The sequence below is a fragment of the Passer domesticus genome, chromosome 16 (assembly GCF_036417665.1).
Source record: "Passer domesticus isolate bPasDom1 chromosome 16, bPasDom1.hap1, whole genome shotgun sequence".
Classification (NCBI taxonomy): domain Eukaryota; kingdom Metazoa; phylum Chordata; class Aves; order Passeriformes; family Passeridae; genus Passer; species Passer domesticus.
Genome location: NC_087489.1, coordinates 2,990,331 through 3,013,885, shown reverse-complemented (window position 1 = coordinate 3,013,885; position 23,555 = coordinate 2,990,331). Strand labels below are relative to the sequence as shown.

At 46.2% G+C, this 23,555-nt stretch overlaps 1 protein-coding gene across 1 annotated transcript; it reads left to right on the top strand.

Moving 5' to 3' along the window:
- Positions 1–1,088: 1,088 nt before the first annotated feature.
- On the top strand, positions 1,089–23,210 carry CHMP4B (charged multivesicular body protein 4B). Its single transcript, XM_064391452.1, has 5 exons — positions 1,089–1,408; positions 18,098–18,275; positions 18,969–19,083; positions 19,577–19,703; positions 22,386–23,210. The coding sequence occupies exons 1-5, from the start codon at positions 1,213–1,215 to the stop codon at positions 22,451–22,453; spliced, it is 684 nt and encodes a 227-aa protein (XP_064247522.1). The 5' UTR covers positions 1,089–1,212; the 3' UTR covers positions 22,454–23,210.
- The last annotated feature ends 345 nt before the right edge of the window (positions 23,211–23,555 follow it).

Below are 23,555 nucleotides of genomic sequence, written 5' to 3'. Positions count from 1 at the left end.
ACAAGCCCCAAAAAGGAGCCCTGTTAACAGAGGATTAACGCTTAAAAACAATCGCCTGTTGCATATTCATACATCTCAAACATGATGCATAAATTCCATTCAAACACAGGATTCTGTCTGGTCACTGTCAACTTCTTCCTCTTAATCCTCATGCCGTCTTCCAGTCTGAGCCAGGTGGGAAGAAGTTAGTTTTCTGCTGATAAGGGAGCAATAAATTCCCTTTCTCTGAAAGATTTAGGTGTCCTGTGGCTCCTATCTGGTGCAAGTCCTTTCTTAAACAAATATCTTGCATAGCATAGTTTCTATTTTAACATTATGTTATAACCTAAAACTATATTTACGAAAATTAATGCAGCATAACTTTCTAACATACACATACAATATTCATTTTAATACTTGCGAAAAGCCAACCATAAAATACACATTTCTCACAGAACGGAGCTGGGCAGGGGCTGAGCCTGGAGCGAAGGAGGCTCAGGGGGCCCTTGTGGCTCTGCACAGCTCCTGCCAGGAGGGGACAGCCGGGGGGTCGGGCTGTGCTCCAGGGAATGGGACAGGAGAGGGAATGGCCCCAGGCTGGGCCAGGGGAGGTCAGGGTGGATATTATGATAACTTATTGACGGAAGAAGTTGTCAGGGCTTGGCAGGGGCTGCCCAGGGAAGGCCAGGACGTGGCAGCAGTGCCGCGGGCTGGGGACACAGGTTAACGCCTCAGTGACCCTGCCGGGCTCTTGCAGCTCCAGCCCCGCTGCGGCGCTTCCCCCGCGGCTCCCTGGCCGTGCTCCCGAGGGCCCCGGCCCGGACAGGGGCACCCGCACCCACAGCCGCTCCTTCCCTGCCCGCCGCCCGTGACGTCACACCGTCCCGTGACGTCACACCGTCCCGTGACGTCAGCCGGACACGCGACTCACGCGCACCAGCGCCACTGCCGGGTTCCGCTCGGGAGACACCGCCTTCCCGGCGTGCCCCGCGCCTGCCTGCGGCCGCGCCTCAATCTCCCAGCAGCCCCCGCGCGCGGAGCCCGCCGCCGCGCGCGGCGCTACGGCGCAAGGCACGCCGGGAGTTGTAGGCGGTGCGGGGGCGGCGGGGCGAGGCGGGCGGGCGGAGTCGGGCGGCGGCGGCGGCGGCCTCGGGCCTCGGGTCGGTGTGCGGGGAGCGGAGCGAGGGGAGCGGGCACCGCAGCTGCACGGCCTCGGCCCGGCCCCGCGCAGCCATGTCGGGGCTCCTGGGGAAGCTGTTCGGGACGGGCGCCGGCGGGAAGGGCGGCGGGAAGGGCCCGTCCCCGCAGGAGGCGATCCAGCGGCTCCGCGACACGGAGGAGATGCTGAGCAAGAAGCAGGAGTTCCTGGAAAAGAAGATCGAGCAGGAGCTGGCGGCCGCCCGCAAGCACGGCACCAAAAACAAGCGCGGTGAGCGGGGGGGGCCGGGCCGCGCCCGGGCAACAGGTCGGGAGGGCCGGGGCTGTGCTGCCGTGCTGTGCACCCGGAGCCTTCCTTTCTGCACCGTGCTGCCGCGCTTTCCTACCTGCTGCCGGCATTTTGTCCCTTCCCGCAGCGCTTCCCGCCCCAGCCGTGTTTCCTCGCTCTGAGGGGAGGGCACCTTCCCTCCCCTCCCCGTGTGGCAGCCGTGTCGCTCTCTCGGCTGCCATGTCGCGATAGTGCTCGGCTCCTCCGTGCCCCCTGCCCCTCGCTCCGGGGCAGTGTCCCAGCGCTGGAGCAGCCGGGCAGCGCCCTGCCAGCACGCCTCCGTTTGCCCCGCTGGTGGCTTTAATCCCACCCAAAAAATGTCTTTACCATCTGTGTTTATTTTCATCACGTCTTACCAAAAGTTCTGAGCGTGTTGGGGAAAACAGAGGTTACAGCCTCAGTGTGTGTGCTGGTTGTTTTTTCTGGTTGGGATGAAGAATTTCCAGGGTGAAAACTGGCCAGCATTAAAAGGATTTCTGGAAAACAGACAAGTTAATATCCCACAGGCAACAACCAGCACGCACATTCAGGCTGTAACTCCTGCTCTCCCCAACACGCTCAGAAGTTTTGGTAAGAGCTGATGAAATAAACACAGATTTAATAGTTAATGTTCCCTCTGGTGGGAATGACTTGGGTTATGCTTGTGCTTTGTTTTGCGTTCTCATGGCAATATTCATTCTTTTGGAAGCAGTGTTTGTTCTGGGGTTTATTGCCACTGCTCAGCCCCCTCCAAGAGGCCCTTCCACACACACTCCTAAAGCTGATTAATGGAATTGCTGTTTCCCAGGTGGAACTTGCCTTCCCCAGGCAGGTCTGGCTGTGGTTTCCAGGCAGTGCTCGATTGGAGATAAGGCAGTTGTGACGTTACATATTCCAGAGCTCTGAAAACAAACTCCTTCCTTGTTGTAGCTGGTCAGTAAAAGTTTCCAGGACAGCCCATCCTGATTTCTGTGTGGATGTTGCCCTCTCTGTGCAGCAGCAGGCGTGGCTCTGCCTGTGGCACAGGGAGCTGTGAACACGTCTGGCAAGGGTTAATTGGCAGTAATTACCCTTGGGAGTTTCATGGCACTCCTTCAGTCAGCACTTTTAGCTCCTTCCAGGCTCCAGAACTTCCTTGTGTGTGGGTGACGTGGACGGAGCCGACACAAGGGCTCCGGGATTATCAGAGGACCTCAGCAGAGCCTGACTTCAGGCTTAGCCAAGTCAGTTCCAAGTCAAATACACTGCAGCAGTTCTAAGAAGAGAGTCTGTGCTGTGGTTTGTGGCCTAGTTAGGCAACAAGCTCAAAACAAAAGTTAAAATGTGTCTCTGTCTGCAGGTTCTTTATCTTCTGGGTCACACTGGGCCTCCTGAGCTTCTGAACTCTGTTCAGCTTTGTCTCGCCCTGCTGTAAAGCCATCTCCCTCTGCTGCCCTTCAGAACCTGGCCAGGGGAGGGATTACATTTCCTTGGAGGTGGAGGAAGGAGGCAAACCTGCCCATCCACGGCCGGGTTCTGGCTCGCACTAATTGAGGGCTTGCAGCAGCGCCGGAGCCTGAGGAGTAATTAAGGAGCCGTGAATAGGAGAAGGGCAGGGATGGGTTTCTGCTGGAAAACGAAACCGCTCTTTTTCCATTTCTGGAACTGAGAGGCCAACTGTTCTTACTGGGCTGGGAGTTAAGGCAGATGATTGTCTGTGACTTGCTGGGAAGTGAATTCCCCCAGGACACACTCAGTTTTTCAGAGTTCAAGTTTTCAGTTATCAGCTGAGCTCCTAGAAATTGCATTTTTGATATCCAGATACTGGATTTTTCTCTGACTTCAGGCTGGCTTGTAATCTCTTACCTATGCTATTTCGATGCAAAGTCACTTAAATCCATATTTTAACTGAATATAAAAATATATTGGTTTTATATATGAAAGTATGTAATTTTAATGGAAATACTTTGATGTAGTTAAAATGCTTTCAGGTAAAACTCAATGAAAAATAATTAGCTAGAGATTATTTTAAGTGTTGGATCAGCTTCTAAAAAATAAAATTTGGAGAATCTTTAGGCTTAGTTCTCCAAAATTTAATCACTTCACACTGGAGTTCCTGCTGTTCCTGGCGGATCTGCTGTGGATGGTGCACATTTGTGATCCCAGCTGGGCAGTCCTGCTGATGGTCCTGGAAGCTGCTGTGGGACAGCCTAAAGAAGGTGATAGAGTGGGGCAGGGAGCTTACCTGGGCGCTTAAATTCCCCTTGGGAAAACCTGGAGTGGCGTTTTTGTTGTCCCAGGGGATAGCCGGGTGTCTGGCACACTTGAGGAGACAAAAGGAAACATTCTCTGCTCCCCAGCACACTGGGTGATTGTTCAGGTGCCAAGTGAGCCACTTTCCAAAGGCTCATTCACTCATTCCTCAGCGCTTCTGGAGTCTTAGGAAAGCTTACTCTAAGAGATGTAGAGGCTTCTGGTTCCTGTGCCTGCCCCAAGCCCATGCAGGGTTTTGTTAATTTATGAACTTATTTTACATGTGTATTTTTTGTGCTCTGTATTTAGGGTATCCAGGCTGTGTAACCAAACAACTCAGGAAATACTGAGGTTATAATAAGGAACTTTGTAATATAAATTTCCTCAGTCAGTGTTGTTTCTTGGCATGGGAGATTTTCCTCTTGTATGACAAGTTCTGAGTGTGCTGGGGAGAGCAGCAGAGGTGGTTTTAATGTGCTTGCTGTGTTTTGTCCATGGGATGAGAACTATCAAGATTCATCATCATTAAAAGGGTTGTTTGAAAACAGGCAAGTTACTCTTCCCTTTTCTGAGAGGAACTTGGGTTATGCTCGTGCTTTGTGTTCTCATGGAAACGTTCAGTCTTTTGAAAACAGTGTTCTGGGGTTTGTCCCCACCCCTCTGGGGAGCCCTCCCACACTTCAGCTCTTCCTCATGAGTAGCGATTTACTCCTCAATGAATTTCTCAAAGCAGCAGCAGTGCTGACTGATTTGAACGCTGCTCAGCCAGTACCTCACTCATTTTACATCTGCCCTGGAAATCAACTTTGCTCTAACAATGGCAGAGTGAGCCTGATGCCCTGGGAGCCCCGTGCTGCTGCTGCCTCCTTTTATTCCGCTCCAGTTTGTCCGTGCTGTTGTTTCATCTGGGATGTTTTCTCAGCGCTCAAACCTCGTGATACAAACTAAACTGCTCCACCTACTCCAGCGGTTCTGGAGCTCTGGAGTTCAGTTTCAGGGGAGTTTAAGGAGATCCTCATCTCTGCTGCTGTGGTGTTTCTGTGGCTGATCAGGTAAAGCCAAGCTGCCAGAGGAATAGCACAGGCACACGGAGAACAAGGGGTTAATGCCTTGAGCTCTGACTACCTTGGGTATAACAATTCCACAGTGTTTCTCCTGGAACCTGAAGCTCACGTTACAGCCTCTGTGAAGATTACAGCAGGGAGAAAGGCTCAGTGCTGCTTTAGAGTGCCAATGTTACAAGCAGCTCACTCAGGTTCAGATCCCCGGTGTCTGGATGCAGTTTTGTGCTTGCCTGCCACTGATCTTACCTTTCTGTTAGTTAACACTAGGGCTACAAACAGAGGAACGGGTGAAAAGCCAATTTTGTGCCAAAGTATATTCAGGCTTTTTAGCAGGAGGGTGACATTTCATGGATTTTCCCTCTGCTCAGGTTTCTGTTAGTGAGCAGTTTTTCTTTTCACTGTACATAAATAGAATGTTGGGTTTTTCCCCAGCACTAAGTACACAAAATAGATGCAAACCCACTGCTAGATTCCTGCTGTATAATTCAGGCTTTTCCTGGAGAGAGAACACTCCTGTTCTCCACCCAGCACCAAAACCAAACAAACCAGGAGCTTGGGCTTGGCTGAAGTCCTGACTTTGTGCCCACCTGGGGCTCTCAGTGCTGCCTCAGGTGAAGGTTTGTGATGGAAATTAACTGCTTACATCCCTTTACCTTTTCTAAACTGTCCCATCAGTCTGTTGAGATTTCCCTGCAGCTGGAGGGTTCTGGTGTCAGAGCTGCTCCTGTCTGGGAACCTGCCTGGAATGTCCAGCTGGGACTGGCTGCTCCTGCCTGTTCCCCTGTGCTGCTCTTGGTGTTTGTGTGGGCAGGCCATGACTTGGATTAACTTGCTGACCCAGCCAAAACCCAACTCTAACAAAAAAAAAAGAGATGTTTTCCACACTTAACCACACAAATGCTGGAGCTGGCTGGGAGAGGGAGGCAGGAGTTTGATGGGAAGGAGGAGGGAGGCAGTTCTGCCTCTCTGGCAGCAGTCCCTGCTCAGAGGGCAGCTCTGTTGTCACAGTACCTGTGATGGCATCCGAGGGACACAGGGCTCATTAGCGAGCTCAGGGCAGCAGTGCCTGCAGGAGGGCTCTGTGTGCAAGGCTGGCAGTGAGCAGGGGAAGCTGCAGCCTCAGCTGTGTTCAGAGGGCCTGTCAGTGTGTCCCACCTCAGCCGTGGTTTGGGAGCGTGCATAAAGCTCCTGCTTGCCAGCAGAAGTGATCCTCCTCCCAGAATGTGCCCCTGGTTTTGTTTCCGTGAATCACCAGTGTCCTGCAGCACTTCCAGCCCATCCTCAGGCTCTCAGCCTGCCCGCTCTGTCTGTTTGAAGTCACAGTCTAATGGGAAATTGATGTTTGAGTTCCAGGTGCTTCTCCATAACCCAGGGCTTCAGTGCAGGAGTATTGATGGCAGTGCAGGCCTGAGTCCTCCACTTCCCCCGAGGTTAATGAGATGGGCATTCACCGCCTGCCTTGGGAAAAGTGATAATTGCTCTTTTTAATTAGATCTCAGAAAACAAGAGGAACCTTCTCCTTTGCATTCTATTCTACCTATGTTTAGCAGGGGTTTTGGAGACAAGACTCTCTGGTATAAAACAGTTTGGGAGCAGTGGCGGGATGCACAAACACCTTTTAAAAACTTCTTTTAAAAGTGGCATTAAAAAAACCCAACCAAACCCTGTGATTCTGAAATACATGATTTGGTAACTGTACTTGATGCAATACATCCTTCCTCTGTTCCTGTTCCCTGTCAGGAGGATTGCAGCTACTAACTTTGTGTTTATTACTTTTTCTCCCAAAATGTGTTAGATGTTGGATTCTAGTATCTCATTAAACTCCAGGCCTAATTACTGAATCTTCCTCCTAGGCTAATTCAAAAACTATAATTTGCAGGTGATGCAAATCATCAATTTGGTTTAACCCTCTTTTACTTAGACTTATGCTGAGTTGTGGAGAGTTTATCTGGACTGGGATTTGTTGGGCTTTGCATTTGTATCATTCAGGTCTCTCTGTTGATCCCTTATTGCTCCCAAAACCCCAAAATTACATTGCCATTTCTTTTTTTGGGTATGTGATGTTTGTCCCAGAGACTTTGGGCTGTGGTGTGAGCAGCAGGTCCTGGCCTGGCTTTTGCAGCCAGCAAAAAGTGGATATGAGTGGGGTTCAAAGGTCTTGTCATTTACTCCCACTGCTTAAAAACGGATGATTTTTGCAAAACTAAAAGCTGGAGCAATCTCATCCTTGACTTCCCATCATGTTTGCAGCCAGGAGTTCAGCAAACTGGAACTCCTGGCACAAAGTGTCTGAAACAAACAGGATGCAGTGGGAGAATCCAGAACAGGCCAGGCATCAATGTCAGGCTTCTGCCTCTCCCTGAGACAGCCCAAGGCTGCAGCAGAGCAGTGATGAGGAGCTTGGGTCTGCTCTGAATCATCCCCCTGAGTCTCAGAGCAGGGATCCAGTTCCTGAAGGAAGGGCTGGAGCTGGGGGTGCTCACCTGGAGAGGTGAGGGCCCTGAGGAGAGCTCAGAGCCCCTGCCAGGGCCTGGAGGGGCTCCAGGAGAGGGACTGGGGACAAGGGATGGATGGCAGGATAAGGGGGAATGGCTTCCACTGCCAGAGTGGGACACTGGGGAGGAATTCTTCCCTGAGAGGGTGGGCAGGCCCTGGCACAGGGTGCCCAGAGCAGCTGTGGCTGCCCCTGGATCCCTGGCAGTGCTCAAGGCCAGGCTGGACAGGGCTTGGAGCAGCCTGGGACAGTGGAAGGTGTCCCTGCCATGGCAGGGGTGGCACTGGGTGATCTTTAAGGTCCCTCTCAACCCAAACCACTGTGATCCCATGGCACCTTCCTTGTGGCCAGTACCAAGGGCAGAGGAGTGGCCACAGGGAGCCAGCACTGGTGGGACCCAGAAGAGCAGCGGTGAAGCTCAGTGCCAGGCTGTGGCCAAGGCAGTGGCAGTTCTGTCCATGATGTCCTTCCAGGTGGAGGCCCAGCTGGCAGAGCTCTGCTGTGGCTTCCCCTGGGTTCACTGTAGAGGTGAAGCCTTGCCAGTTACCAGTTTCCAGGAGCTAACACAGTTACAGGATAATTATGTATGCAGCTGTTGTCTTGCAGCTCTTAACTGGTGGCAGTGAGTGATGGAAATTTGGTGATCATACAATATTTTAGATGTTAATTTATTTTCATATGTGTTACTTATTCTAGCCTATTCTAAGCTTCTTATTTCACTGTATAAATTGTCTTATTTCAATGTTGGAAAACAAAGAAATTAGCCCCTCAAAAGACTTACAAATCACTGTATGTTTTTAATTTTTTTAACTACTCCTTGATAAATTCTAATTTTCTAACTATTAAACATGTTAGCCGTAATTTGCATCTACAGCTCAACAGAAAGCCCTCTGAAGTTTGGAGGTGTCCAAATAACCAGTGTCACATCTCTGGGATGTGATCAGTATCATTTCCTGGGATGTGATGGGATGTGTAACAGCCAGGGCTGCCTTGCTCCTGAGGTGGGGTGTGTCACCAGACATCCACACTGTGTGTGCTCCTCATGGCCTGGCAGGATTTCATCCAGATTTAGGTGTACAGAGGTTGTTCAGATGTTGTGCAACTGAAAAGAGAAATGGCAGAGTGACAGGAGCATCAGTGGTATCCAGACATTTGGAGGTGATTTTGGTTGGTTATGAAATAAAACAAGTTAAGAGAAAGCAAACTTCATGGTGGGCTCCCTGGAACTGCATCTCCTGACTCTCCATGGTGGGCTCTGCCCATGCCCTGTCCTGGGAGGACAGTGAGAGGGACAAAGGCTTTTTTGGGACTGCTTCCCTGGCAGCCCCATCAGCAGGAGCAGAGTTTATTGCTGAACCTGCTCTGCAGCTGATCCCAGCCTCAGAGAATGGGATTGCCATTCAAAACTGCAGTTCAGCCTCAAAAAGTGCTGCAGTGTTGCCACAGGATTGTGTGGAGGTTGAGTCAAGAAGTACAAACTTTTTAATAATAAATATCTTTTGTCTTATTTGCTTTATACCTTTTGGCTTTCTAAAGGTTTGTGTTCTCAGCTTTTCCCCCATAGTCAGTGTTGGAATCTCAGCATTCACAAAAAAGTGCTTTTTTCACATCCCAAAATATCTCATCTGGGGAAGTTAGGCTGTTAAGAGAAATGCTAAATATTATGACAGCATCAATGAAGTTTTTAGACTTGGCAAGGCTCTAATAATAATGGTCCAAGGCTGGAAAATGCCTGATGGAGTCGCAGACAGCCACTCTTTGAATTCCCCAGCAAGAAAAGGTCTTGAAGTGTGCCACTTCAGGGTAGGGTCTTCTCAGTTTGTGAATTAATTACAAAAACACTGTTCAGCTTAGGGAACTGGGTTGGTTGTTTGTTTTTCCTGTGAGAAACCAGCATTTTGAGATACTTAAGAGCCATTCCTGCAAAGCTGAACCTGACGCATTTCTGGCAGGGATTCAGAGGAAGATTCTGAATTTTCACTGGAATTCTCTTTAACAAAGTACCTTCAGCAACTACAAAATAAAACAGAAAACCCATAAAGAGTATTTGCAGGCTGTGAGAATCTCAGGGACACCTTAGGGAACGTACATTTCTCATCCTAAAAGTTTAAACTTTGGTTGAATACTGAATAATTACCTCATTTCACCTCAGAATTTTATGTGTGTATCAAAGTAAGTGCAGATTTTTAACTGGCAAAGTTAGTGGCAGTTGGAAAGAGTAAGTGAGGATAATTTACTCAGGCAGCCTCAGAAAATACATAATTTAATTTGGCAAGGAGAAATGTGTTTTTGTAGATCAGCTTTGCAGGTGCCCTGCCATCATCCGAAGACCTGAGGACCCCGAGGAGTGAGACACTGGAAATTGGGAAATGCAGAGCAGGCTTTGCTTCCAGAGCCTGGATCAGATTTCAGGGAATGTTTGAAGCTTCAGCCCGGATGGTTTTGGCTGAACCAGCATTTCTTAGACTCGTTCCAGCTCCTGGGTAGAACAAAGCTGTCTCTGTAACTGGGATTCCTCGTTCCTGGTTTTCTTATTTGAACTTCAAGGCTCACTGTAGATGATTTTTTTTTTTTTTGACAAAACTGACATTTTTTTTGATGGCAAGTTTTTTTGAGGACCATTTTTTAATTACTTTTTTTATGACCCCTTTTTTATAACATTTTTTTTCCTTTTTTTGTTTTGGAAAAACTTTTATTTGATGACCTTTTTTATGACTTTTTTTTATGACCATTTTTAAAAATAATTTTTTTCTTTTTTTTTTTGGGACAAAACTGTGCCACACTTGCCTGGAGATTATTTTACAGAGGATAATTGACCAGAGCAGTGTTGCCTTGACATTCAGGGGAGAGAGGAGTCACCTTGCAGGGCTGCAGGAACCCCCCTGAGCTGTGGATGTGGAACATCAGCAGTGCAGGGGCTGAGCTGCTGCTGTGACAGAGCCAGGGTGGTGAAGGTGCTGCTTCCTCTGTGTTTGGGTGTTGCTCTATCACAGCCCTGATTGCTGCTCTACAGATGCTTTTTTCTTTATCTCTTTGGCTTTTTTCTTTTGTACATTTATGGATTTTTAGAGCAGAAGTGCTTATTGTTTTGTTTCATCTCTTGCACACTAGACTAAATGTTCTGGCACTGCTTTGCTCAAGAGGAGGTTGTAATCTTGTATTTTAAAAGGCAAAAACCTTGTATTCTCTGCCTGGGTTTGGGTGCTTTATTGAGGTAGTTTTAATCAGTCCCAGTCTCTGAGTTGCCTTCCTTTGAGGGCAGGGTTTGGAAACTTTATTAGAGATTTATTAAACAGGCAGAGAAAGGCAAGGGAAGAAGCAAGCCTTAACTCTGCCCATGATTCCCTGCTAAAAGTGCACATATCCCAAAAGAAAAGCACAGGAGACTGCTGCAGCCAGGCCCTGGCATCAGGGACAAACCTGGATCATGGCTTTTAGAGCTGAGCACATCCCTGAGACAGCAGAGCTCTCAGGAGGTGATCTCCCAGGAAAGGAGCTGCTGCTGTGCACAGGATCATAAATATATTTATTTATAACCATCCTTTGGTACCTCTGTGTCCCAGCCACTTGGACACCACAGTGCTTAAAATCACACTTGGCTTTTTGGACCTTAAAATCACACCTGGCTGTTTGTGCCTTAAAGTCACACCTGGCTGTTTGTGCCTTAAAGTCACACCTGGCTGTTTGTGCCTTAAAGTCACACCTGGCTGTTTGTGCCTCTGACATTTTGTGTTCTGAGACTCACCTGGGATGCGCCATTCTGTGTTGAACCAACATGGGCAGTGCTGCTGTAACAGCTCCTGGAGCCATCAGACCTCTGCAGAAAGGTTCTTATTCAAGGCAGAACTCCCAGTTTGGTCAGTCTGTAGCCACCAGTCTTTTTATCTGCTCATAGCATTGGGGGATAACTTGTCAGTGGCTTTAAGTTCCCTTTTTAGGGTTTTTTTTGAGATCTGTAGGCAGTTTGCTGGATCTCAGCAGTGAGAGATGAGCAGTTGCTGCTCAGAATAAAGCTCCTCACTGAAGGCAATTCCTGCTTCCACCTCGCAGTGCCCCTTGTTTATCCTGTTCCAAGGACAGCCAGGCTGTTGTTCCTGATGAAATTTGCTGCTGAGGCGAGTGCCAGGAAGATGGAATGGGATTTTCAGAAGCAGCAAAAATAAAGCTGCTTCTTTCTGCAGAGCAAATTACAGATGGATGCACAGGGTAACGTGCAAAACGCTCTGCCACTATTAAGTTGATTATCTCAATCCTATTTAGTGCCTGGGCTTGCAGCTCGAGGGGCCAAGGCACCCCAGTTTGGGCAGCTCCTCTGCAGCTCTTGCACTTTCTGTCATTTTGGTGTGGCTGACATTTGGTGCACGTTGTTTCCTGAGGCTGCTGTGGAACTCTCTCGTGCCATGTTAAAATTGCTGCTGTCCCTGTGCCCTGGCATCTCTGCTGCTGCCATTTCTGCCAGACCATGCAGGAATCAGCTGTGAGATGAAGTTACTTTTCCCCTCAGTTGGAGTAATCAGAGCTGTTAACTGCAGTGTCTTCCCCTGCAGGAGAAACCTCTCTATTTTAGACAAAAATCTAGACCCCTATTGCAGGTGTCAGTGTGAGTTTTGGGAGGGTTTTGCAGAGCAAGGAGACACCGGCACTGTGTGGGGACAAATCTGTGCCATCATCAACACTTCACCTTGGTCAGGTGTATTCCTGAATTCAGCGAAACTCCTGAGTTCATTCCCAGTGCTCTTTGCTCCTCTCAAGCTGAAATGTGTTTTTGCCAGCAAAACTTGAATTTCCAATTATGTAAGAAAGCCTTGTTTTATCTGCTGATCTACTCTTTTCTCCTAGTGATATTTAAAAGCATTAATTCCACAACATTGCTGTGTCATAAATATCCCAGGAACACTGCCTGTCCTGCCAGTGTGTAAGGAATATTTATTTGCAGGAGGGCTGTTGATTTTTAACAAAACCACTGACATTCCTAGTCAGTTTTCCCTCTCTGAATGCAATACCATGTAGTAAAATTATATTTTTATTATCCTGCAAGCTGCTTATCAGAGTGAACATTCATCTCATTTGACTAACAAACTGCTGTAAACATTGCAAAGAAAATCATCAGACTTACAACACTTCATTTAATCATAATAATTTGCCTATACACAGGTTAAAATAATTCAAAATACATCAAATTCTTACAGATAGCATTTCTGGAGGACAAAGTGAAATTATCTGGGTGAGCAGTCATGTTTTTGTGACTGATCTGCTGACAGAGGAGGAGAGTCTGGCTGAATGACTCTGCTCTTTCATTTCTGGGTGTTCATCAGTCAGGAGTGACTGCAAACAGTGGCACGAGTTCTGCTTCTCACTGGTGCTGGAGGGCTGGGTCCTGTCGTGGTCCCATCCCAGTGAAACCCTGGATTTCTGGGAATCACCATGGTCAAACAGGAGGTGCAGAACTTCTGCTGGAATTTCTAGCAGGGGGGGATACCACAGAAATTCAAATAAACGGACAATTAAAACAGTATTTACCACAGAAATTCAACTAAATAGACAATTAAAACAGTATTTTATAGTTCAGTCAAAGACTGGAAATAAAAAAACCAACCAACCAACAGTCAATGACACACCATCCCCCAAAAAACCCGAAACCAAACAAAAAGCAGAGGAAGGAATAGGTTTTTAAGTATTAAAAAGCTTGAAAAATGTTCTTTGAATGTAGTTTTAGGCAGGTTTTACATTGAAGAAATTGAAGCGGCCAGCCCAGATCTGACTGGGCTCAGCTGCAGTTTTATTCCTCTCTTGGATGTGGTGTTTTCTTTGTCAGAATTTCTCTGTAAAAAGGAACTGCAGAGATCACAGTCTGATGCTCATTAACACAGAGAAATTTTATATTCCTTTGCCAATGGAAAAGAGGTAATAAACTATTGATACCCCTTTTAACTGGTCAGGGCTCTGTGGGGCAATCATTTTTAATCTTTATGAATAAAAATTGGTTCCAACATCCCCATCACAGCTGATAATAAAGACAATTAATATATCAAAATGTCATATGGAAAAGGGCATTTTGAGCCTACTCACTGTCTCCTGATGGATGGCAGGAGTATCAAATATATTACCTTTAATTAGTTATAATAATAATTATATACAAATATATCTAACTGCTTTTCCCCCAGTCATATGTATTCTCTGAAAGCTTTATTACAGTTCAGATAAAGTACAGCTAAGGTTTATCTGCTGATTGGTTTTTTAGAGGATCTTCTAAGTGCTTGCAATTCATGCTGCACATGGGACTTACAAGTTAAAACCCCAGTGTGCCTGGTGAGGAGGAGGTGTGGAGAACACTCTTTATTGGCAGGGTCTTGCTCTTGTCTTGTGAAAACTGCCCATGGAATGACCAGATATTTTTGCTGGCATTGAGGGTGTTAAATCCCCTCTTGGAGCAGCTGGTTTTTATGTCACAGGGATATTCCAGAGTGAGTTCAGCCATTAAGCTGTGGCAGAAGAAGAGCTGTTGGGAGTCTTTTTGGGGAGCCCAAGGGATAAATTATCATTACAGCCTGCTTTATACTGATGAACAACCCTTTTCCTCCATGTTTTGTAAAAGCAGGCGTTGTTGGGTGTTAGCAGAGCCAGTTTTTGTATGCTCCGTGGTCCTCATGGTCCTGGTTTTTGTGTCACAGGGATATTCCAGAGGGAGTTGAGCCCAGCTGGACCCCTACATGGCTTTTGGGCCCAAGATAAGGAGTTTGTTCCACTGCTGGAAAGCTGAGATCAGCTGATTCTAGAAAACTCTGCTGGGTGATCCCCACAACACGTTCTAGGGCATGAGTGAGCTCTGGCTGGCCAGGGAGAAATGATTTTAACCTCGTGTATGGCCACAGGTCCTGCTGAAGCACCTCCACAGCAATTAAAGCTGCTATAAACTGCATTTCTGCCTCTGTAATTACGGCCTTGGAAGCAGTAAAGGCATAATTTGGGGTGTGGGTGCTGAGCAGAGCCTCTGCCGTGGCTGCTGGATGTGATAGCAGCCTTTGGGAAGGGCAGAGAGAGGCCCTGTCCCACTCTGACTTCAAACACACCCAATTCTTGCATGTGCACACTGCTGCAGGACATTTGTACCCCCCTGTCTCTGGTTCTCTGGTTCTTATTTAATGGAATTTTTTTGTTTTGTTTTGGGTTGTTTTTTTTTTTTTTTTGTTTTTTTTGTTAAGGTTGGGATTAAATGTGTGGGAGGGTATTTTTTTGTTTGGACTTAGATATTTATTAATTCTTATTTATAGTATGGTCTTTTAAGTTGTGAGTTTTGTAGTACTTCATTGTAATAAAGTAAAAATGGAGATGCATGTCTCTCTGTAAGGTCTTTTAAGGATAAACTGTTTAATTAAGAAATGACACTTAAAATAATTTTACTTTTAACTTAATAACTAATTATTTGTTGGATGTAATGTGGATTTTTTAAATTTGCTTATATAGTACTGCTGAAATTTATGCAGAAGGTGAAGAAGAAGGACTAGTCTCTGCCCTAAAACTTCTGTCTTGTTTTATATATATTACTATATTCTAAAACTTTTAGTTTTCTACTGTGTGATATTACACACTTCTATTCAAACTACACACTCATAATCTTAGTTCTGTTATTTAATTTTGGAAGTTTTCTCTTCGGTTTCAGGTCAAATGTTCTCTTGAGGGTCAGTGCCTGTCCAGCACAGCAAGACTAAAATTCTCAGCAACCAGCACTTACTTATTTCTGATTTTGGATTTTTTTTTTTTTTTGAGAAAAAGAGCCAATGTAATTCCCTTCAGATTAAGTCTTTATAGTTTTGTCTTTAAAAAAAAACTTAACAAAAATGTGTTACTCTGACTGTTCATGAGATTTCAGTAGGTTCCTGATCTTTGGCCTTAGGAAGGAGAGGAGAAAATAAGTATTTTCCTTGATCTTTAAGAGTGGGAAATAGAAAATTTCTATGAAACATGAAACAGAAAATTTCCAATTCATGCGCAGTTCAAGGGCAGTTGTGGTGCACAAGGGGTGTGGGTGGCAATGGGAGGGACAGGGTTTCCCAACCAGCCTGATAAGAATTTAGGGTTGCTCAGGGTGATTCCTGCAGTGGTTGGTGTCTGAGCAGCTTGTTTTAAACACCAGCATGAAATGCAGACTAACTGTAATTGTTCTCAGAGAAAGCTGGAGTGGGGAGCTGAACAGAAATTGTAGCACTTTACTTGGTGTGTATAATGTTATATAATGCTATAAAATCTCTGGTTTTGCTAGCAGTTCTTCATGAGGCACAAAATTCTCAATAAAGAACATCCCCTGCATTTCCCAGCATCTGTCACTACATAAACACAGCTATTAACAGTTTTTCTCCTTCTGAGTAAGAAAACTTGCTATACCCTTAATTAAACCATTAGTGCAGAATGAACCAGCCTGCGTATCCCAGCAATGTGTTGCTCATCACTTTATGATCTGGCGTGAAGCTGGAATGTTTGGGATGTTTGTGCTGTGCCTCATTCTGCAGATCACACATTGTCCTTTGAAAACCCCCTGTTCTCAGTCCTGTCACACGTGGATGTTGGACTGGCCCCAGACTGGAGAGAAAGTCAGTGCAGAGGCTTGTTTTGGGTCCTTGGCTTCTCTTGGAGCAGTTGAGGTGCTTTTACTGGCTTCTCCCAAATAATCCTGAGCTACTTTGTGTGCTTGGCATCCTTAGCTGGGCCTCCCCGTAAAAAACTGCTTTTTTCTGTTCTCTAACACATCAGTGAATTTGAAATGAACCAAATGCAGCATGTTCATATGCTGAAGCTCTGTTTAGGACTTCACCTTGCAGGACTGTCAGCATCTCAGGATGGCATCTGCCAAAACACCTGGGGTGCCTGTGGGCTCCATCAGCTTTTAGGAGAGCAGCCACTTTATAAACATATTCATCACAGCCCTGAGTTAGCAGCCCTCTGCAAGGGGAGGAAGGGAAGCTGTCTCCTGCCAGGATTTCCTACTCCTTGTGTCCTGCCCTGGAAAGAACAGGTCTCAGAAATGTAAAGATGTAAAGCTTTTTTTTTTGCCACCTTTCCTGGTGTGTGTGCCTGAGCTTTTGGGAGGGCCAAGCCTGGTTTTTAGCAGAGCCAGTCCTGTGTCACATGAAGTGGTTTCTGCTGTGAGACTCAGAGGTCAGAGCTCTGAAGAAATGAAGAGTGTGTGGGCTGAGGCTGCTGCTGCAGCACTTGGGGCCCAGGTGAGGGTTGGGGTATTGTCTGAGCAGGGCTGTGCTGGAGGGAAGGGCAGTGCCATGGAGGGAAGCTGTACCTGTGTCTTAGTCCATGTGCCACCAGGTGTTTGTTGCTCCGAGCCCTGTCCAGCCTGGCTTGGGCACTGCCAGGGCTGTGGCATTGAGCTCGTCTGGTACAGCTCTGTGTGAAGGCAGTTGGTGTTCCCTGGGTTATAGATACGTTATATATTATAATACATAATTATATTATATAGATAATATAATATATTAATTATATAGATAATATTATATAGATACATATGTATTATTATATTGGCTTTTTGCAAATATTAAAATGGATTCCAATATGTAGTGTTAAAGTAACTTTGTTATAAAGATATAGTTTTTATTTCTCTTGTTAATTAAGCTTAGACATAGTAGTGAAATAGCTGATAAAGTATGCTTATGTTAAAATACCTACTTAGATAAGATAACATCCAATAAACATATGAAGACACCTACTACACATATACTATCAACACTCACTGCCTAAAGACAATATGGACCAAAGCTCAAAACTAAAAGTTATAATAAAAATAGACTGAAACCACAGCCAAAAAATAGACATGCTCTAAAAAAACAAATCTGAAAAAATAACCATACTAAACACTTCTTAGAATATGTAATTTGAAGAAAAAACTTTATAGTAATTGTTTATAAATACGTAACAAACTAATGCAATAAAAACAGGATATAAAGAGTGCTTCCAAAATAGCAAATGTGCTCTTAGCTGAGTGCCAAGACACACTTGGCTGTAACAATCTTTGCTTTATAGTCTTTATTTCCTATTAAACTTCTTTAAAGTCCTTTATTGAACATCTTAAATTTTTACAAGAGAGTGAACGCGTTTTTCACACCTGTGTGTCTCAGGAATGGCCATGCCATGATTTCTGTGCCGGTGTCTTGGCAGGAGCTGGCTGTGGGCTGCAGTCACTGCTGGGTGCTGCCTGGGTGGGTAGGGCAGCTTGGAGCAGTCCTCCCACGCTGCTCCCCGGGGTGGGAGCTGTGCTGGGGCTCCTCCTGCACAGCCCACGCTGTGCCAGGGCTCACAGGCAGCACATTGCTCAAACCACCTGCAGTGAGGGCTGTTGTGTGAACACCTAGGAGGAGTAACACAAAGCATGCCTAAATACCAACTTTTTAGAATGTGTATTTCACATGTAAGTGCAAAGCTGAGGGAACATTTCTCCTTGGATCTGAACAAGCTGCTTCTCCCAGGGTTCAGCAGGAGGGGGGGATCTGCAGCAGCACAAAGGAGCTGCTCCAGCAGTGCTGCCTTCCTGTCGTGGCGTGAGGGTGAACAAGGCTGGTTTTGGTGGATGAGCCTGGCTGTTGAAGCTGTTTGTGGTAGCCTGGTGTGTGTCTGTGGTGTGTTAGGAGAATGGGCTGGCAGCCTGCTGGGACAGGCCATGGCCACGGGGCAGCAGCCACCTCTGAACACCTTTGCTGAAGGAGGCAAATCAGGGGCTGGGCAGCACAGCTGGTCTGGGAAGAATGGACAGCAAACACTAGAACTTGCTAAATATCTCTCTGTGCTGGATGGCACTTGGTGCAAGGTGTGAGTGGCTGTTTTGGGCCCAAAGCTCATCAGTCCCCTGTCCTTGCTGTGCAGCTGCCCTGCAGGCCCTGAAGCGCAAGAAGAGGTACGAGAAGCAGCTGGCACAGATAGATGGCACGTTATCAACAATTGAGTTCCAGAGGGAAGCCCTGGAGAATGCCAACACCAACACTGAAGTGCTCAAGAACATGGGATTTGCTGCTAAGGCTATGAAAGCTGCTCATGACAACATGTAAGTTACTCCCTCCTGCATCTTCCCACAGGATCTGTAGTGTGGCATTTGTCAGATCTGCTGAAAAACAAAGGTGGAGCTGGAGCAGCAAAACCTTCTTGTGAAAGGTTCTCACTTTAATCTAAAATTGAACAAAACACACAAATATGATGCTTCCTCAGTTTATTACTGTTTTATTTTCCACATTTATCCAAAAGCTGTGTAGCACCAGTGTGGTCTAAAGAAAATGGGAGCCTGCAGCAGTTACAGATCCATCTTGTAGCAGCAAGAATTTTAAGCCTCAAGGGGGGGTCTAAAAATTGTTTTTCTGCAGTGGAGTTGGTGTATGTAGTAATAATTAAAAATAAAACTGCATTATGGGAATGTTGTGCTTGCTCCACAAGCAAATATTGTGGATGTAATAATGCTGAATCAGGGAAGAGAACAAATTATTATTAATATCAGTGGTGCAGAACAAAAGCTCTCCCTGGTGTCTGTATAACTGCTGGGAGCTAAGCTTGCAGGGAAGAGTTAAAAATACATCTCTGATTGTGTTGAGACCAGGGGGATAAAATCCAGACTTGCATGCAAAGTGTATTTTGGGAAAGGGCCTTGGAAATGTCACTGTGGTGGGACATTTCTACAGAAGCCAGGAAATGCAGTGTTGATTGGGAAGGTGCCTGCTGATGGTGAATTCTTTCCTTTCTTTTCCAGGGACATTGATAAAGTAGATGAATTAATGCAGGACATTGCAGAGCAGCAAGAGCTGGCAGATGAGATCTCTACAGCCATCTCCAAGCCAGTAGGATTTGGGGAGGAGTTTGATGAGGTATGGCTTTTAATTTGCTCTGTTTGCACCAGTGAGTCATGGAATCCTCTGGGTTGGGAAGATCAGGGAGCCCAGCACTGCCAGCCCCATCACTAACCCAGAGCACCACCAAAGCATGGCTTTGAAATCCCTCCAGGAGCTGTGTCCCCCAGGAGATCTTTCTCTGGAGATCTGCACGTTCTGTGTGCCTGGCTGCAGGACTGGGCTCCGAAATCTCTCCTGCAATTGCTGGTGGCTGTGACCTGGACTTTATGCTCAGAATGGTCTGGATGGCCTGACCTGAGAATATTTGGACTTGGATTTCTCCTTCTCTCCTCTCCTTTCCCCTCCCTGCAAGAGATGAAGTACAGGAATCACATCAGAATCAGACTCCTCATCTCCTCACTTTGCTCTGACCCTGTGCATTTGTGATATTTTCTTTAATAATATGATTGGTAATAAATATTGACCTAAAGTTTCTTCTTTTTTTTCTTTTTTCTCCTTGAAATCCTAGGATGAACTCATGGCAGAGCTAGAGGAACTAGAACAAGAAGAACTAGACAAAAACTTGCTGGAAATCAGTGGTCCGGAGACAGTACCACTACCAAACGTGCCCTCAATATCAATACCCTCCAAGCCAGGTATGGATCACCCTTTACTGCAACATCCTGCATCTTTAAAAGTGTGCTTATTCATCTGCCAGCTCCTTGGATTTGGGAGATCTGGCTGCAGGCAGCACAGACATTTTGCTTGGAATTGCTTCCTGAATCCCAAATCACAGCCAGTGCCATTTCTCTGTGAGGGGTATGTGCCTTTCAGAAGAAGCACAAAAATCACTCCCAGTCACAGGAGCAGCTGATTTCTGCTCCAGCTCATCCAGGTGCTCTGCTCTGGATAATGCTCAGGGTGCAGTGGAGGTGAGGGAGAAGGGAGCCTTTGTGCAGGTGCTGCTGGGCCAACAAGGAAGAAATCTTGACAAGACCCTGAGGTGCTAAAAGGGAGGGCAGAGTAAATGAACTCATAAAAGAAAAAGAAAAGACCTGCAGGGTCATCCAGTCCCAGGCAGGTCCATGGATCCATGCTTCCTTGCTGCTGCTTTGGGTTTTAATTTAATTTAATTCCCTTGGGGTCCCCTCTTTGGGAAGGCTGTGGGCTCCTCTGCAGTGCCAGGCCAGGCAGCCCCAAAGTCAGGGTCATCCCAGTCCTAGAGCACACATATCCAGGGAAGGTGTGAGGATTTTACCTGGAGGATGGACAGGAAATGTTTGTATTTACACAGAGGGTTTTCAAAGCTGCTCTTAAATCTGAACTGGTCCCTCTTGCATGAACATTCCTCATGGAATTCAGCTGAGCTGGGACACCTCTGGCAGCACTAATGGGATATGAAGCTTTACAAGCCCATTTTGCTGAATCTGCCTGACTATGATGAATAACTTACAGACTTTGCAGCTCTGTGCCATGTCCTTACTTGGAAAAGGAAAAAAAAAAGACTAAAAAAGCAGTGGGTGCAAAGAATCCCAGTTGGTCAGTGTATCTGTGATTATCCTGCTGCCTTTCCAGGCTTGGATGGGCGTGGGAAGCAGCAGCCCTGCCTGAGCAGGTTCTGCTTTGTGCCACTGCCCCTGGGGTGTTGCTCTGCTTCCATTCTGACACCACTGACTTTGGGTGTTCCTGCTTGTGTTTTGCCAGGCAGAACTGCTGACCAGAGTTGGTGAGAGGGGAGGGAGTTCTATCAGAATATCTGAAATCTGAGACTTTAGCAGATTCTGGAGAAATAGATGAAATGAGCCAGTGCATTGCCTTTTTATTGCCTGGCTGGTTTAATGAGGTTTGTTCTCTAAATAGTCTCAAAACACAAAGTCTTGGACCCAGATCTACTCTTTGCATTTTGTGGCTGCACACAAGTAAAAGGTGTTGTAATTGTGGATTTATTTAAGGAGCTACACAGCATAAAACTTAGAGAAACTCCCTAAAATAATATAAATAGTGTTCAAGTTTGGTAGTAAAAGCTGCAAGCATAAAGCTCAGTGTTTCACAGGATTTATGCTAAGCTGCTTTTGGATGGAAACGAGAATTCCATGAATTCCATTAATGTATTTAAGTGGCACTTTTTGCTTCAATAAAGCTGCCTCCAAGGCTGGCACTTGGGAAAAATTGGGATTCTAGGGTGGTGTTGGGTGGGGATTTTGTGAGGGTTTATTTTTTGAACCTAAATTGTTTTTCACTTAAAACTGACTTAACACTGGGATTAAAAGTTTGCTTGTGATTACCATGGTCAGACCTCCAAGGGGAATACTGTCCCTGATAGTTCAGGTTCATGTGTAGTTGTCTTTTTGGGAATAATAATAATGTGTCTTTTGAGGTAGAGCTGACTCTGTTACCTTCTTTTTAACCATTGAAGGGGAGGTTACCATGAGCTTTCCTGCTTTTCCACTTCTCAGGAGCAGTCTGGACTTCGGCTTTAATCAGCTGAATGAGGAATTTTGTTGTTGGTGGTGTCAAGAGAAATTCAGGCAGAAGCTGTATTTGTTTAATGGAGGCTGGAGGAGCTTAATATAGAAAACCAAATTCCAGCCTTGTACAAATGAGGGGTCTGGAGCTTGGAGCTGACTCAGTTTTCCTGATGTAAACATTCCTTTTGGAATGACACAAACCACTTGGACCGGGAATTGTTTCACTCTTTGTTTTTTTTTACATTTTCCAAAATTATTGCAGCTATTTGTGGTTTCAGACCTTTTCTGCTGAGTTAATGGAAACGGAATTTGTCAGGTTATTACAAAGAGCAGCCTTTTCTGCCCTGGAACAGCCAGGAAGGAGGAGAGGGCAGTGTCCAGGCTGCTCTCTCCACCCACATCCACATCCCCCAGCTGCAGGGAGCACAGGGGAGGGGAGTGGGATGTTCCCAGGGCTCTCCAGCCCCTCCCCATTCTGTACCTGACCCAAACCCCTCATTTCCTGCATTCACAGTACTCAGGGATGGAATAAGAAATTAGATTTGGATGTGGAAGAGATTCATACTGGAGACATCAGATGAGTTTCTGTGAGAAGCTGCATCCCTCTGAAGGAGGCTTGGAAATTATGGGAAAACATCACACCTTACCTTTCATGCCCACTGCCTTCCTCCTGTGGGAGCTGTTGTTTTCCACTCAGGAAGTTTAGCCCATGCTGGCTCTTCCAGCAAAGCACCTTTTACTTCAGTTCAAAAAGGTTTTGTTTATTTTTTGTCCACAGCTGGCCTCAGGTGCTTCATTTACTGGTTTGTCAGTGGCGCAGAGGGTTCTGTCAGGATTCCCACTCACTTGTTCTCTTTTGTGATTTTGCAGCCAAGAAGAAAGAGGAAGAAGAGGATGATGACATGAAAGAGCTGGAAGCTTGGGCAGGAACCATGTAACCACAGCAGCCCCTGGCTGGAAAAAAGACTTTGGTTACCTATTCTGGGTGCAAATGTGTTTTGTTGAGGAGAAAGCATAAGCAAAATGTCTTTATCTTTCATTTTAACCCAGAGCAGTGGGAACTGCATTGCTGTTTTCTGCATAGCATGGAGAAAAGTCTGTCCAGAGGAGAGAAGGGGGAGCAGGGGAACTGCCTGCTGTCGATACGGTTGAATTTCTGTAGAAAAGGTATTTGCAAAATCAAACACTCAGCTTTGGGACTGTGCTCCTGCCACTGCTGGATCTTCATCTTCAATTTGGGCCATATGTTCAATTGAAATAAGCTGAAAAACACTCTGTAATTTTAAGTCAGTTTAAGTGTGTCTAGGAGTCTTGTAAGGCATTAAAAACCAGGAAAAGTCGTAAGCCCCCATTGGCTTCTTTATTGTGTTTTAGGTGCAAGAATGCTTTAGGTTTTTAGTTCTTTGCCAGGTCTATTTATATCCCTTGACTGCTGTGTGGCCAGCCCTGTGTCTGTCACTGCAACGACGTAGTCACTGTGCCCATTTAAATTGCTGAGAATGATCTGCAGTTGATCCACACTCTCTTGGAAGTAGGGAAGGTTTCAAAGTTCAGTTGTACATTTTTCTACACAGCACTACAATGTTTATTGCTTTTTTGTGATAATTGATAACCCATTCAGATACATGCACACAATTATTTTAATTAAGAAACTACTATGGATTGCACTGTATTAAATATCTCGATTAATTTTCACCTGTGGCTGCTGTGGTCAATTCTGTGTCCTGTTTATGTGATCTGGCTGTGCTTTAGGTGGAGTTTGGCCTCTTTCTACCTGAGGGACATCCACTCTAAAGCTGCTGAGCTATGGTCGGGCTCTGCTCCCAGGGAACAAGGGATAGGACAAGAGGAGAGAACCTCAAGCAGTGCCAAGGGAGGTTCAGGTTGGACATCAAGGGGAATTTCTTCATGGAAGGGTTTGTCAGGCTTTGGAAGGGGCTGCCCAGGAAAGTGGTGCAGTCCCCATCCCTGGAGATACTCAGGGAACAGCTGGATGTGGCACTCAGTGCTCTGGGCTGGTCACAAGGGGAGGATCAGGCA